Below are 15,622 nucleotides of genomic sequence, written 5' to 3'. Positions count from 1 at the left end.
CATGTGTAGTATTATTGCAAATGGCTGAAAAATTGTTACTATCACGTTATTAGTCATTAGTCAGGGTTGGTTGTGGAGTCTGACAGCAACAGGAAGGAAGTACCTGTGGTATCGCTTCTTCAGCAGTCTGTCACTGAAGGCTTTCCAGTGCAGTCAGGGTGTCACTCATGGGGTGGGAGATGTTCCAACAGGAATCACAGCTCAGCCATCATCCTCCTTTCACCCACCTCCTGCACTGAGTCCAGAGGACTTCCCAGGACAGAGCTGGCCTTCCTAATCACTTCGTCAAGTCTCCTCCTCTCTGCAGTTGTGATACTGCTGCTCCAGCAGACCACTCTGTAGAAAATGGCTGATGCCACTACAGAATCAAAGAAGGCCCTCAGGAGCGCCCCCTGCAGTCCAAAGGACCTGAGCCATTCATCAGGTAGAGTCTGCTCTGCCCTTTTGTGTTAAGTGCAGTAGTGTTGTTGACCAGTTCACTTTATTGTTTAGGTGAACACCAGGATGTTCTTCCGTGACCGGAAGAGGACTTACTTTGGCTATTTGTCCAGCACACGCTGTGATGGGAGCATGGAGAGTGACGGGGGGTATGGTTAGGGAAGGGTGGGTTAGAAGTAGAAAAAAGTGTCACAACAATATTAAAAACCCAGTGACTTTCTAAAGTTGGTCATGTGATGACATCATCATGCTCGACCAATCACATCGTCTTCAGACAAAGTAAGTCCACTTCCAGCCATGGAAGAATAACCACTGCTTTATGGGTTGCCGCGGAGCCACTTCTGGCAAAGTGACCAATCCGAAAGCGAGAATTCGTACCTCCACGACTGGCCGCCCGATGAAAACAAACTCGGCTGCATTGTCTTTTTAAATCAGCTGGTTTTGTTTAGTCTCTAACGGCCAGCTGACAGCTATCATTGCCTGGAACGACGAGATTTATACACCAAGCTGAGCTGAAATGAACCACTGTACATTAACTTGACTTTATTGATGAGTTTGACCCCTTTGAAACGTGACCAAATTACATGTATTTTTGTGCTCTGTGATGTTTCCATCGGCCAAAAATGACCACCAGAGGGCGCTCGGCTTAAAGTCTGCAGCAACCCATAATAAATTAACAATAAACAGTAGTGCAATAAACTGCGCAACCGTCAATAAAACAATCAGATTCTGTGGAAACTTTCAAGTCCAGACTTAAGACGCACTTCTTGTCCCTTTCATATGGCTAACATACTGGTACAGTTTTGTTTTACACTTTTACTCTTTTAATTCATGTTATTAGTAACTGGAGCATGCCGCAGCCTCAACGACCTTACCTGTGTGAAGCGCCTTGAGGCAACTCTGTTGATTTGGCGCTATATAAAGGAAAATAAATTGAAATTGAAATTGAACCTGTGTACCTCGACTCCTCAGATCATCAGGCCTGTCAATCTCTTCCCCACAAGTGGAACTTTATGTGCATGCTTTCTGCACATGCAGCATTTTTAGATGGGGAAACCCTCAAAAGCTCCCCAGATACTCCTGTGGAGGGATGAGAAAAGAAACTGATTAGTTAAAAAACTTTCATCGTTTTGATGGCCAGGAGAAAATAACTTGCATGGACTGACCAGAGACAGAGTTGGAAAGGATGTGCAGCAGGTTAGGGTGGTAAAGGATGGAGGTGCACACGTGCTGACAAACAGCCTGTGCAGGGAAAATAAAAAAGCCTTTGTTTTACTTTGAAAGGCTTATCCGGAAATGCTTCTCACCTGCTTGCTGCTTTGCCGCCTGGTTTCCATGGTAACCCGTCAGCCAACAAGCCGAAGGAGCCCGGAAAGCGAAGTGCCGATGTCTCAGGAGGACTTGGAAGAAGAGCTCACCGTGTTCGCCGGCTCTTCCGGAGGAGGTGTCTCATGCCAAACAGCTGTGGCGCTCCCTGCTCCTCCTGCCGCCGCTGGAGTCCGCTGATCCGCGGCACAGGCTGTCGGTGACCCGGCGGCAGGCACCACATCCTCCGGCCCGGACCTGCAGAGTGCGCCGGTTCTGTTCTCTGTCCAGCAGCAGCAGGAGGAGAGACAGCGGTTCGAGGACAAGAGGAGAGACATCATGTCCCTGCTGAAGAGGCAGAGAGGGAGGAGGATCCAGAAGGAGGTGCTGTCTGGAGCTCAGAAAGCGAAGGAGAAAGTCGGGAGAGGAAACACACTGAAACCTCAGCAAGATTCAGACTCAGAGACAGAGAGACAGCTGGTGAGACAGCTCACTAAAACACTGTCCTCAGCCCAGGTACCACCACAACACACACACACACACACACACACACACACACACACACACACACACACACACACACGGACAGGTGCCTATTTTTTAAAGCTTTGTATGGAAAGGCAAAGGTGTCCAAATTTAAAAAGCATATTAAGAAGTAATAAAAAATAAAAAAACATTTTATGGAATAATAAGTGTGTCCAAAAGATATCAAAGTACATTCCGGAGGAATAACTGTGCCCCCCCCCCCCCCCCCAAAAAAAAAACCCCCAACACAACATTTGCACATAACACACTTCTTTCAATAGTTTCTTCTCCACAATCTCCAACAACTGTAACGGCCCAGTTATAATAAGAGGCAACTTCAACCCGTCAATGGACAGAAGTAACACCTCAATTTCAATTTCAATTTATTTTCCTTTATATTGCGCCAAATCACAACAGAGTTGCCTCAAGGCGCTTCACACAGGTAAGGTCTAACCTTACCAACCCCCAGAGCAACAGTGATAAGAAAAAACTCCCTCTGAGGAAGATACCTCAAGCAGACCAGACTCAAAGGGGTGACCCTCTGCTTGGGCCATGCTACAAAACATAAATTACAGAAATAATTCACAGAACAATTCATGTACGAATATACAAGAATTGCTGTTGGTGCACAGGACAGGAGGGTCGCCAACACAAATACAACTCCCATCTCTGGATGGAGCTGCACCTTAAACAGAGGAAAAACAAAACAGAATCAGGCATCAGAAAGACAAAAAATACTTTATAATTTGCCGGCATTAATCAACAAGAAAAACAGAAGAAATACTAAGGTGATCGCCTCAAACGAACACAACTCACAGTCTTCAGAAACAATAACACAGGTCATGAGTAGTGTTTGTCTTGGCAATAGATGGTATTTGCATCACCCTTCCACTAGACAATACTCATTTTATTCATCAGTTCATAAATCACTCACACATTGATTTCTTCCTTACCAGTAATTAATTCATACCACATATCTCAGATTTAACGATTCACCCCATATGAATCAGTAATCATGTAATATGTCACGATATATTCGTTTTTCCTTCTTGCTATTTTTGTCCGGCTTTGACATCAACATTATCGTGGCGATGTCACTGATCTGTATATAATAGATCAGTGACAAAGAAAATTGACTCACAACATTGTGGGAAATCCGTGACATCATCGGATATCTATCTACTGACCCGGTGGGCCGGCTGCTGTCTCTTGCTGCCCGGAGGAAGGACTCTCAGCAGATGTCCACTCTTTCTTCTGTGTTTTGCTCAGATTCGAGTGTTAAGGGTTACAATTTTTACTTTTTTTGGGCAACACACAATGCTTCATAAACACAGTAACTTAAATTACAGTTTTTTTCAACTGCTTACACACATTTTCAAAGCTCTGTGTCATTTTCTCAAAACTTTACACGCAAATCCAACAAAAGTTCACACGAAATGCAAAAAGCACCCTATCTCCTGCGAAATGAAACATAGTATTCAAAATATTCTAAACACAACTCAAAAGCAAGCATTTGTCTCACATCATAAACACTTTTACCATAGTATGACATACTTGTGTATATCATTTACACACTATAGCTCTAAATCTAAAGCTCTTTTGTTTTTGGGCTCTTTTATATATATTGCCATACTAAAATGAAAATACAGTATTATGCAAATAGAAGTCAACACAAGCAATATTGGAACAAAAAATATTTTATTTTCTGAATAAATTGGCTACTGTTGTGAATGCAGTATTGTACAGCATACTTGTACAAGAAAAAAAAAAACAAAGCAAAGTACACCAACCACCACATATGGTGATACAGCAACCAAAAAATAGACGTGTGAAAAAGTGTTTGTTGATGGGGGAGAGCTAGTTGGGTGTTTATTTAGGGTCAGTCTTTCTTCCGGGCTGGGTCTGGCCACAATATTTCATCAACATCACATGCTGTATTTTCTCTTGCCAAACATCGAGGAAAGAATCTTCTTGTGTGGCGAATCCAACCTTGGATAGAAACAGCATCAGTGTTACCACATGCTTCCTCCATTGCCTTGAGAAGTGTAAGGCGGGCATAGGGACAATGATCATACACTTTCCAACACCATGTTGAGAAGAATTCTTGATCGGGTTAAGAAATGGTGAATATGGAGGTAAGTTGACAACAGGAAAATGGGGATGGTTGACAAACCAATTTTGGACCAGCTGGGAGTGATGAAATTGACATATCACATATAACCACAAATCTTGCCTGTTCTGAATTCTCTTCATTTGGAGAAAGAATACCATGAATAGTGTCCAGAAATGTCAGGATATGACCAGTGTTATAGGGGGCAAGTGTTGCATGGTGATGCAGGACACTATCCTGCGTTATGGCGTCACACATCGTGACATTTCCTCCACGTTGGCCTGGGACATTGACAGTTGCCCTCTGTCCAATGATGTTTCTCCCCTTCCGTCTTGACTTAGTGAGGTTGAATCCCACCTCATCCACATAAATGTATTCACGGAGGATGGGGTGGGGCATCCATCTCCAAAATTCTCTGTATTGGACAAAAGAATAGATAGGATATGCACAATACAATACTCTGTTTCAGCAGGTGAAAGTCTGATGTCCTGGCAGTGCCATGTACATACAGTAGTGTTCAGAATAATAGTAGTGCTATGTGACTGAAAAGATTAATCCAGGTTTTGAGTATATTTCTTATTGTTACATGGGAAACAAGGTACCAGCAGATTCAGTAGATTCTCACAAATCCAACAAGACGAAGCATTCATGATATGCACACTCTTAAGCCTATGAAATTGGGCTATTAATAAAAAAAGTACAAAAGGGGGCGTTCACAATAATAGTAGTGTGGCATTCACAGAGGTGTAAAATTCCGGCTTCAGAAAGTAAAACCCTCCCATGTGTTGCTTCTACCTGTGCACCTAAAACAGGTGATCTCAATAATTAGCTCATTCACCTGCCTGAAGAGCTGAACTAATTACAGTCAGCTGGTTTATTAGGAAGATGGACCAAATATGTGGCTGGACTTTTACTTTGGGAAGCCGGAGTTTTACACCTCTGGGCATTCAGTCAGTGAGTTCGTCAGTTTTGTGGAACAAACAGGTGTGAATCAGGTGTCCCCTATTTAAGGATGAAGCCAGCACCTGTTGAACATGCTTTTCTCTTTGAAAACCTGAGGAAAATGGGACGTTCAAGACAATGTTCAGAAGAACAGCGTAGTTTGATTAAAAAGTTGATTGGAGAGTGGAGAACTTATAAGCAGGTGCAAAAAATTATAGGCTGTTCATCTACAATAATGTCCAATGCTTTAAAATGGACAAAAAAAAAAAAAAAAAAAAACAGAGACGCGTGGAAGAAAATGGAAAACAACCATCAAAATGGATAGAATAATAACCAGAATGGCAAAGGCTCACCCATTGAACAGCTCCAGGATGATCAAAGACAGTCTGGAGTTACCTGTAAGTGCTGTGACAGTTAGAAGACGCCTGTGTAAAGCTAATTTATTTGCAAGAATCCCCTGCAAAGTCCCTCTGTTAATAAAAGACGTGCAGAAGAGGTTACAATTTGCCAAAGAACACATCACCTGGCCTAAAGAGAAATGGAGGAATATTTTGTGGACTGATGAGAGTAAAATTGTTCTTTTTGGGTCCAAGGGCCGCAGACAGTTTGTGAGACGACCCCCAACTCTGAATTCAAGCCACAGTTCACAGTGAAACATGGTGGTGCAAGCATCATGATATGGGCATGTTTCTCCTACTATGGTGTTGGGCCTATATATCGCATACCAGGTATCATGGATCAGTTTGGATATGTCAAAATACTTGAAGAGGTCATGTTGCCTTATGCTGAAGAGGACATGCCCTTGAAATGGGTGTTTCAACAAGACAATGCCCCAAAGCACACTAGTAAACGAGCAAAATCTTGGTTCCACACCAACAAAATTAATGCCTCGCAGATGTGAAGAAATCATGAAAAACTGTGGTTACACAACTAAATACTAGTTTAGTGATTCACAGGATTGCTAAAAAAGTAGTTTGAACATAATAGTTTTAAGTTTGTAGCGTCAACAGCAGATGCTACTATTATTGTGAACACCCCCTGTTCTACTTTTTTTTTTTTTTACTAATAGCCCAATTTCATAGCCTTAAGAGTGTGCATATCATGAATGCTTGGTCTTGTTGGATTTGTGAGAATCTACTGAATCTACTGGTACCTTGTTTCCCATGTAACAATAAGAAATATACTCAAAACCTGGATTAATCTTTTTAGTCACATAGCACTACTATTATTCTGAACACTACTGTACCTCCAAATAGTCACGCCGCAGGTTCTTGACTCTGTCACAATTCCTTTCAAATGGGACCCTATACAGTTGCTTCATCCGTAGCTGATTCTTCTGGAGGACCCGATGAATCGTAGATAGACTAACAGCATCAATATTGTTGAATATGATGATGTCTTCCAAAATGTGATTTTGAATCTCACGGATTCTAATGGCAATATTTGCCAACACCATATTCACAATTGCGGTCTCCTGGTCTTTTGAGAATATACAATATTGTTCTCCATGATACTGTTGTCTTTCCACTCTAGAAAATTCAGAAATACAGTAGTAAGAGTGCTCTATAAAGTCAGGGTTGTACTGCCCTGTGACCATTCATACAGTGTAGTGTGGTAAAATGGATGCTTGGAGCTACAATAGTCAAGTCAAGTCAAGTCAAATTTTGTTATAGAGCATATTTAAAAACAACAGACGTTGACCAAGGTGCTGAAGAAATGAAAAAGATAAAAATTTGAATAGAATGTCTGGAGTTGTTGGAAGACAGCTTTTTCCAGGATCTTAGATAAAAAAGATAGTTTAGATATAGGACGAAAGTTAGAGAGAACTGAGGGATCAAGATTTTGTTTATTAAATACCACAGCATGTTTGAAATCATTTGGAACTATCCCAGTCATGAGAGAGCTGTTTATAATAGATAGGACAGTGGGCCCAACAGTTTCAAAAACATCCTTAAGGAGACGGGAGGGAAGGGCGTCTAAGGTACAGGTTGCAGACTTCAGGCTACCAATTATTTTGTTCAGGTGAGTGACAGACACAGGGTGGAAATGGTTGAAAACAATAGAAGGGGCAAATACAATTGTATACTATTTATACAATAGTATAAATGTTTTTTAAAATGGCTATTACAAGTACATGTACATTACAGCACTGTTGATTGTTGCATACCTGTTCTCATTTCGAAAAGTTCGAATTATGGCCGCCACTGTAAATCGACTCAAATTGGGCTGTACTCTGAGTCCAGCCTCTCTCATGGTCAACCCATGATTGATCACATGATCAATCAAAGTAGCCCTAATCTCATCAGAGACTGTTCTTCTTGGTTCTTCGTCCCTTCCTCCTTCAACCTGTCCTCGTCCTCCGTCCTCTTCCTGCTCCCCTTCCAAAGCGTCCTCCACGAACCCGAAACTCCTCGTCCTCCTCTGTGTCTTCCTCTGACTCCCCTGGCTCTCTCTGCATTGTTGTCATCCATTGTTCAAGACTGATAACTTGAGCAATTATCTTTTTCCTGATTTTCTCCCCTCAGCCCCAACCAGTCCCAGCAGAAGACTGCCCCTCCCTGAGCCTGGTTCTGCTGGAGGTTTCTTCCTGTTAAAAGGGGGTTTTTCCTTTCCACTGTGTGCTTGCTCACAGGGGGTTGTTTTGACCGTTGGGGTTTTTCTGTAATTATTGTATGGCTTTTGCCTTACAATATAAAACGCCTTGGGGCAACTGTTTGTTGTGATTTGGCGCTATATAAATAAAATTTATTTGATTTGATTTGATATATAGGCCTATGACAGGCATTGATTGGTTGGTGTTCAGTAAAGAAATTGTTTGCACCTGCGAGGACATAGTCTGAGGCACTGATGAATAAGTGTGGCATTTTGATTGGTTGTGTTTGAAATAGGAAATGATTACTTACTACTAAATTACTTCCTGTTAGATTTTTGTGTGTTAGGTAGAGAATTGTGTGTATTGATTTGCAAAAAGTGAATAGCTAAATTGAAAACTGTGTCAAGGCTGTGAATTAATTTATGGTTTTGCTGATTTGAGGTGGAGTTGTGAAGTTTGAGTGACAGAGTTTAGGAATAGTGTGATATATAAAGGTTTTGTGTGTAAGCAATTGAAAAAACTGTAAAAAAAAAACATTGACTGAGAGGCTTGCATGTTCAGCTGAAATGCATCTGCTGAATTGCAGAGAAAGAGAAAGAGGGATTAAAAAAAAAAAATTAATGCAAGGACCCAGTCCACTAACCTTAAAAAAATAACCCTCGAAAATGGATACATTTTACAAGTTGGGTGGGGGTGGTGGTGGTGGTGGTGGGGGTTTCAGAACAGAAAGCCACATCCCATCACCATTTCAACAAAATGTCAAGACTTTGGCACAACATTGTGCTATTGCTTAGGGACAGCCCTGGACTATTGATGTTGTTTAAAAATGCAGAAGTACTTTTTATCCGATTACTCGATTAATCGCCAGAATAGTCAATAGAACACTCGATTACTAAAATAATGGATAGCTGCAGGTAGGCCTGGGCGATTTGGCCTAAAAATAAAATCTCAGATTTATAATAATATGGCCCACGACTTCTGGCACTGATTGGTTGTTAGCCTATACCACTGTTTTAAAATATGAATCGTTGCTTTCTGTGTTATGTGGGCCGCTGAAGAGGAGGTACTGCTGGCCCACCACCACCAGAGGGCGCCCTGCTTGGAGTGCGGGCTCCAAGCACGAGAGGGCGCCGGACCCTGAAGAAGTGACAGCTGTCATTCATCCCCTGCACCAGCTGTCACTCGTTCATCATCATCATCACCATCTTAAAAGCCGGATCGGGACTCCACCTCCTCGCCGAGAAATCGACTACCGTGAGGTACTTTCTCTGCTGATTAACACGTTGTGTAGGATTCTGAACTTCTGTTGCAGCCGGTATCCTGTGGTGTTCACCCTTATCTGGGAAGTGGCGTGGAGTGTGACGACGACAACCGCGCTACAGATAAGTGGTCACACTAGGAGCTGCACGAGTGTGTGATTCGGAGGTGGAGGTTCTCCTCCTAACTGTGCACAGACTGTAGACCACTGAGTGTAAGGATTTACACTCATTCATCTTTTTTCTGCTTTCTGCCAGCAGTACCAGGGTCGACAGCCGAAGACAGAGGTCACCTGGGGATTCGGGACTTGGCGGCTCCGGTGTTCTTCAGACCGTTGGTGGTGGAGGCCGTGTGGGACACGGTCTCTCTCTCGTCGGGGTCTTCTATCTTCGAGCCTGCCCACACGTCACCTGGTGTTCATTGACTTTGCAATTTCTGTACATTTAGTTGTGTATTGTCACAACAGTAAATTGTTACCTTTTGGCTTACTCATTGTCCGTTCATTTGCGCCCCCTGTTGTGGGTCCGTGCTACTGACACCTTCCCAACATTCTGGTTTGTAACAGTCCTTCCCACAGCGCTGCTTGATTTGTTAGACATCAGAAATTCAGCCTGTCAATGCTGAAGGCTGCTGTCCCACAGACTGGCATAGCAGTGGCTTAGTGGTTAACACCGTTGCCTCACAGCAAGAAGGTCATCAATCAATCAATCAATCAATCAATTTTTTTATATAGCGCCAAATCACAACAAACAGTTGCCCCAAGGCGCTTTATATTGTAAGGCAAGGCCATACAATAATTATGTAAAACCCCAACGGTCAAAACGACCCCCTGTGAGCAAGCACTTGGCTACAGTGGGAAGGAAAAACTCCCTTTTAACAGGAAGAAACCTCCAGCAGAACCAGGCTCAGGGAGGGGCAGTCTTCTGCTGGGACTGGTTGGGGCTGAGGGAGAGAACCAGGAAAAAGACATGCTGTGGAGGGGAGCAGAGATCGATCACTAATGATTAAATGCAGAGTGGTGCATACAGAGCAAAAAGAGAAAGAAACAGTGCATCATGGGAACCCCCCAGCAGTCTACGTCTATAGCAGCATAACTAAGGGATGGTTCAGGGTCACCTGATCCAGCCCTAACTATAAGCTTTAGCAAAAAGGAAAGTTTTAAGCCTAATCTTAAAAGTAGAGAGGGTGTCTGTCTCCCTGATCTGAATTGGGAGCTGGTTCCACAGGAGAGGAGCCTGAAAGCTGAAGGCTCTGCCTCCCATTCTACTCTTACAAACCCTAGGAACTACAAGTAAGCCTGCAGTCTGAGAGCGAAGCGCTCTATTGGGGTGATATGGTACTACGAGGTCCCTAAGATAAGATGGGACCTGATTATTCAAAACCTTATAAGTAAGAAGAAGAATTTTAAATTCTATTCTAGAATTAACAGGAAGCCAATGAAGAGAGGCCAATATGGGTGAGATATGCTCTCTCCTTCTAGTCCCCGTCAGTACTCTAGCTGCAGCATTTTGAATTAACTGAAGGCTTTTTAGGGAACTTTTAGGACAACCTGATAATAATGAATTACAATAGTCCAGCCTAGAGGAAATAAATGCATGGATTAGTTTTTCAGCATCACTCTGAGACAAGACCTTTCTGATTTTAGAGATATTGCGTAAATGCAAAAAAGCAGTCCTACATATTTGTTTAATATGCGCTTTGAATGACATATCCTGATCAAAAATGACTCCAAGATTTCTCACAGTATTACTAGAGGTCAGGGTAATGCCATCCAGAGTAAGGATCTGGTTAGACACCATGTTTCTAAGATTTGTGGGGCCAAGTACAATAACTTCAGTTTTATCTGAGTTTAAAAGCAGGAAATTAGAGGTCATCCATGTCTTTATGTCTGTAAGACAATCCTGCAGTTTAGCTAATTGGTGTGTGTCCTCTGGCTTCATGGATAGATAAAGCTGGGTATCATCTGCGTAACAATGAAAATGTAAGCAATACCGTCTAATAATACTGCCTAAGGGAAGCATGTATAAAGTGAATAAAATTGGTCCTAGCACAGAACCTTGTGGAACTCCATAATTAACTTTAGTCTGTGAAGACGATTCCCCATTTACATGAACAAATTGTAATCTATTAGACAATACCTATGGCTTTAATACCTATGGCATGCTCTAATCTCTGTAATAAAATTTTATGGTCAACAGTATCAAAAGCAGCACTGAGGTCTAACAGAACAAGCACAGAGATGAGTCCACTGTCCGAGGCCATAAGAAGATCATTTGTAACCTTCACTAATGCTGTTTCTGTACTATGATGAATTCTAAAACCTGACTGAAACTCTTCAAATAGACCATTCCTCTGCAGATGATCAGTTAGCTGTTTTACAACTACCCTTTCAAGAATTTTTGAGAGAAAAGGAAGGTTGGAGATTGGCCTATAATTAGCTAAGATAGCTGGGTCAAGTGATGGCTTTTTAAGTAATGGTTTAATTACTGCCACCTTAAAAGCCTGTGGTACATAGCCAACTAACAAAGATAGATTGATCATATTTAAGATCGAAGCATTAAATAATGGTAGGGCTTCCTTGAGCAGCCTGGTAGGAATGGGGTCTATAACATGTTGATGGTTTGGATGAAGTAACTAATGAAAATAACTCAGACAGAACAATCGGAGAGAAAGAGTCTAACCAAATACCGGCATCACTGAAAGCAGCCAAAGATAACGATACGTCTTTGGGATGGTTATGAGTAATTTTTTCTCTAATAGTTAAAATTTTGTTAGCAAAGAAAGTCATGAAGTCATTACTAGTTAAAGTTAATGGAATACTCAGCTCAATAGAGCTCTGACTCTTTGTCAGCCTGGCTACAGTGCTGAAAAGAAACCTGGGGTTGTTCTTATTTTCTTCAATTAGTGATGAGTAGAAAGATGTCCTAGCTTTACGGAGGGCTTTTTTATAGAGCAACAGACTCTTTTTCCAGGCTAAGTGAAGATCTTCTAAATTAGTGAGACGCCATTTCCTCTCCAACTTACGGGTTATCTTCTTTAAGCTACGAGTTTGTGAGTTATACCACGGAGTCAGGCACTTCTGATTTAAAGCTCTCTTTTTTAGAGGAGCTACAGCATCCAAAGTTGTCTTCAATGAGGATGTAAAACTATTGACGAGATACTCTATCTCACTTACAGAGTTTAGGTAGCTACTCTGCACTGTGTTGGTATATGGCATTAGAGAACATGAAGAAGGAATCATATCCTTAAACCTAGTTACAGTGCTTTCTGAAAGACTTCTAGTGTAATGAAACTTATTCCCCACTGCTGGGTAGTCCATCAGAGTAAATGTAAATGTTATTAAGAAATGATCAGACAGAAGGGAGTTTTCAGGGAATACTGTTAAGTCTTCTATTTCCATACCATAAGTCAGAACAAGATCTAAGATATGATTAAAGTGGTGGGTGGACTCATTTACTTTTTGAGCAAAGCCAATAGAGTCTAATAATAGATTAAATGCAGTGTTAAGGCTGTCATTCTCAGCATCTGTGTGGATGTTAAAATAATTATCTTATCTGAGCTAAGCACTAAGTCAGACAAAAGGTCTGAAAATTCACAGAGAAACTCACAGTAACGACCAGGTGGACGATAGATAATAACAAATAAAACTGGTTTTTGGGACTTCCAATTTGGATGGACAAGACTAAGAGTCAAGCTTTCAAATGAATTAAAGCTCTGTCTGGGTTTTTGATTAATTAATAAGCTGGAATGGAAGATTGCTGCTAATCCTCCGCCCCGGCCCGTGCTACGAGCATTCTGACAGTTAGTGTGACTCAGGGGTGTTGACTCATTTAAACTAACATATTCATCCTGCTGTAACCAGGTTTCTGTAAGGCAGAATAAATCAATATGTTGATCAATTATTATATCATTTACCAACAGGGACTTAGAAGAGAGAGACCTAATGTTTAATAGACCACATTTAACTGTTTTAGTCTGTGGTGCAGTTGAAGGTGCTATATTATTTTTTCTTTTTGAATTTTTATGCTTAAATAGATTTTTGCTGGTTATTGGTAGTCTGGGAGCAGGCACCGTCTCTACGGGGATGGGGTAATGAGGGGATGGCAGGGGGAGAGAAGCTGCAGAGAGGTGTGTAAGACTACAACTCTGCTTCCTGGTCCCAACCCTGGATAGTCACGGTTTGGAGGATTTAAGAAAATTGGCCAGATTTCTAGAAATGAGAGCTGCTCCATCCAAAGTGGGATGGATGCCGTCTCTCCTAACAAGACCAGGTTTTCCCCAGAAGCTTTGCCAATTATCTATGAAGCCCACCTCATTTTTTGGACACCACTCAGACAGCCAGCAATTCAAGGAGAACATGCGGCTAAACATGTCACTCCCGGTCTGATTGGGGAGGGGCCCAGAGAAAACTACAGAGTCCGACATTGTTTTTGCAAAGTTACACACCGATTTAATGTTAATTTTAGTGACCTCCGATTGGCGTAACCGGGTGTCATTACTGCCGACGTGAATTACAATCTTACCAAATTTACGCTTAGCCTTAGCCAGCAGTTTCAAATTTCCTTCAATGTCGCCTGCTGTGGCCCCCGGAAGACAATTGACTATGGTTGCTGGTGTCGCTAACTTCACATTTCGCAAAACAGAGTCACCAATAACCAGAGTTTGATCCTCGGCGGGTGTGTCGCCGAGTGGGGAAAAACGGTTAGAGATGTGAACGGGTTGGCGGTGTACACAGGGCTTCTGTTTAGGGCTACGCTTCCTCCTCACAGTCACCCAATCAGCCTGCTTTCCCGGCTGCTCGGGATCTGCCAGGGGGTAACTAACGGCGGCTAAGCTACCTTGGTCCGCACCGACTACAGGGGCCTGGCTAGCTGTAGAATTTTCCACGGTGCGGAGCCGAGTCTCCAATTCGCCCAGCCTGGCCTCCAAAGCTACGAATAAGCTACACTTATTACAAGTACCGTTACTGCTAAAGGAGGCCGAGGAATAACTAAACATTTCACACCCAGAGCAGAAAAGTGCAGGAGAGACAGGAGAAGCCGCCATGCTAAATCGGCTAAGAGCTAGTAGCTACGCTAAGCTAGCGGATTCCTAAAAACACGCATAGTGAATAATGTGTAAATAATTTAGAGGTGATTCAGCAGAGGGAGTGCTTTAGTTAAGGCACGTAAAGATTACACTGTGAAACAAATCGTAATCTAGATAACTAGATCAATCTAACTGCGCAGATTAAACAGCTAACAGATACAGAAAAACACCGCTGTGCTCCGGAACAGGAAGTGATACAATACCGCAGTGAGAGCCAACCACCAGTAGAGGCAAGCAAGAAGGGTCATGGGTTAGATTCCCACCTGTGGCCTTTCTGTGTGGGGTTTGTGTGGGTTTCCTCCCACGTACAAAGACATGCAGATTAGGTGAATTGGAAACTTTATAATTGTCCAGGTCTCCCTTGCAAAAGAGGTCTCGATGTCAGTGGGACTAACCTCGTGAGAAAAAGTTGGCTGTATTTATTTATTCGTTCAACTTCGTAATGTTATTTCTATCACCTTGCACATTTTGTGTGAAGGTCTTGTTCAAAGGTTCTGCGAATTGAACATATTCTGCAAAACATTTTAAAGAAAGTTTTGACGCCTTTTACTGCAGGCAAATACTCCGAACATTGTCCATAATCAGTATCGGCCCTTAAAAACCCATATCGGTCAACCCAAGAACAAATATGCCCAAACTCAATACATTCCTGGGAGAAAAAAGAAAGCATTTTATTTAAGAACAAATGCACCCAAATTAAACAGATTTGGTCCAGAGTTTACACACAGATAATCGGATAAGTTAAGATCATGATTCGACCTTCACATCACTGGAGCCAAGCCAGAGAATTGATACACTACACTCACTGTGGACATGAATGTAGTGGCACTGTTGTTTTTCTATATCTTTGAACTGTCTTGAACTGTGCACACCATATATCCATAATACAAACAAGGGCAATATCCCACCTGCTTCACTGAGTCCAGCTTTGAAGTTGTCCAAGATTTTAGGAATAGAATAACCTAGAGCAGCAAATCTGATCATGATCCATGAAGGCAGCATGCAATTCTTGCATACACTAGTCTTCAGAAACTGCTCCCTGGGGCCAAAGTTGAACATCTGTAGTGTTATGGTTGTGACTTTTTATACAAACCGTCATCTGGATATGTGAAGCCTTTGTCAAGACGGTATGTAGACAACGTTTCTGAAACTTGTACAGTTGGTGGGTACAGTTAATCCAGGTGGGTACAGTTAGACACAAAACACCCGATGTCAAAAATGTCAGAATGTGACCTAATATGACAAGTTTCACTGTGATGCAAAAAGTTGCTGTCAGGATATGACATCCAAAATATTTCAGAGAACTGCAGAAGTGTCAAGCATTGTGTGATGTATCATGTGTCAACCAGCATTTGAAACGAGGC

At 42.2% G+C, this 15,622-nt stretch overlaps 1 protein-coding gene across 1 annotated transcript in view; it reads left to right on the top strand.

The window, feature by feature from the left end:
• Positions 1-1,734: 1,734 nt before the first annotated feature.
• LOC117528771 (UPF0722 protein C11orf88-like) overlaps positions 1,735-15,622 on the top strand; it is a 44,736-nt gene continuing 30,848 nt past the window's right edge. The window contains 3 exon segments of the mRNA XM_034191399.1: positions 1,735-1,874; positions 1,876-1,982; positions 1,985-2,259. Of these exon segments, the coding sequence (XP_034047290.1) occupies positions 1,735-1,874; positions 1,876-1,982; positions 1,985-2,259 (522 nt within the window).

The sequence above is a fragment of the Thalassophryne amazonica genome, chromosome 16 (assembly GCF_902500255.1).
Source record: "Thalassophryne amazonica chromosome 16, fThaAma1.1, whole genome shotgun sequence".
In the NCBI taxonomy this organism is placed as follows: domain Eukaryota; kingdom Metazoa; phylum Chordata; class Actinopteri; order Batrachoidiformes; family Batrachoididae; genus Thalassophryne; species Thalassophryne amazonica.
The sequence above is the reverse complement of the archived record's forward strand: the minus strand, read 5'-3'. Positions and strand labels throughout refer to the sequence as shown.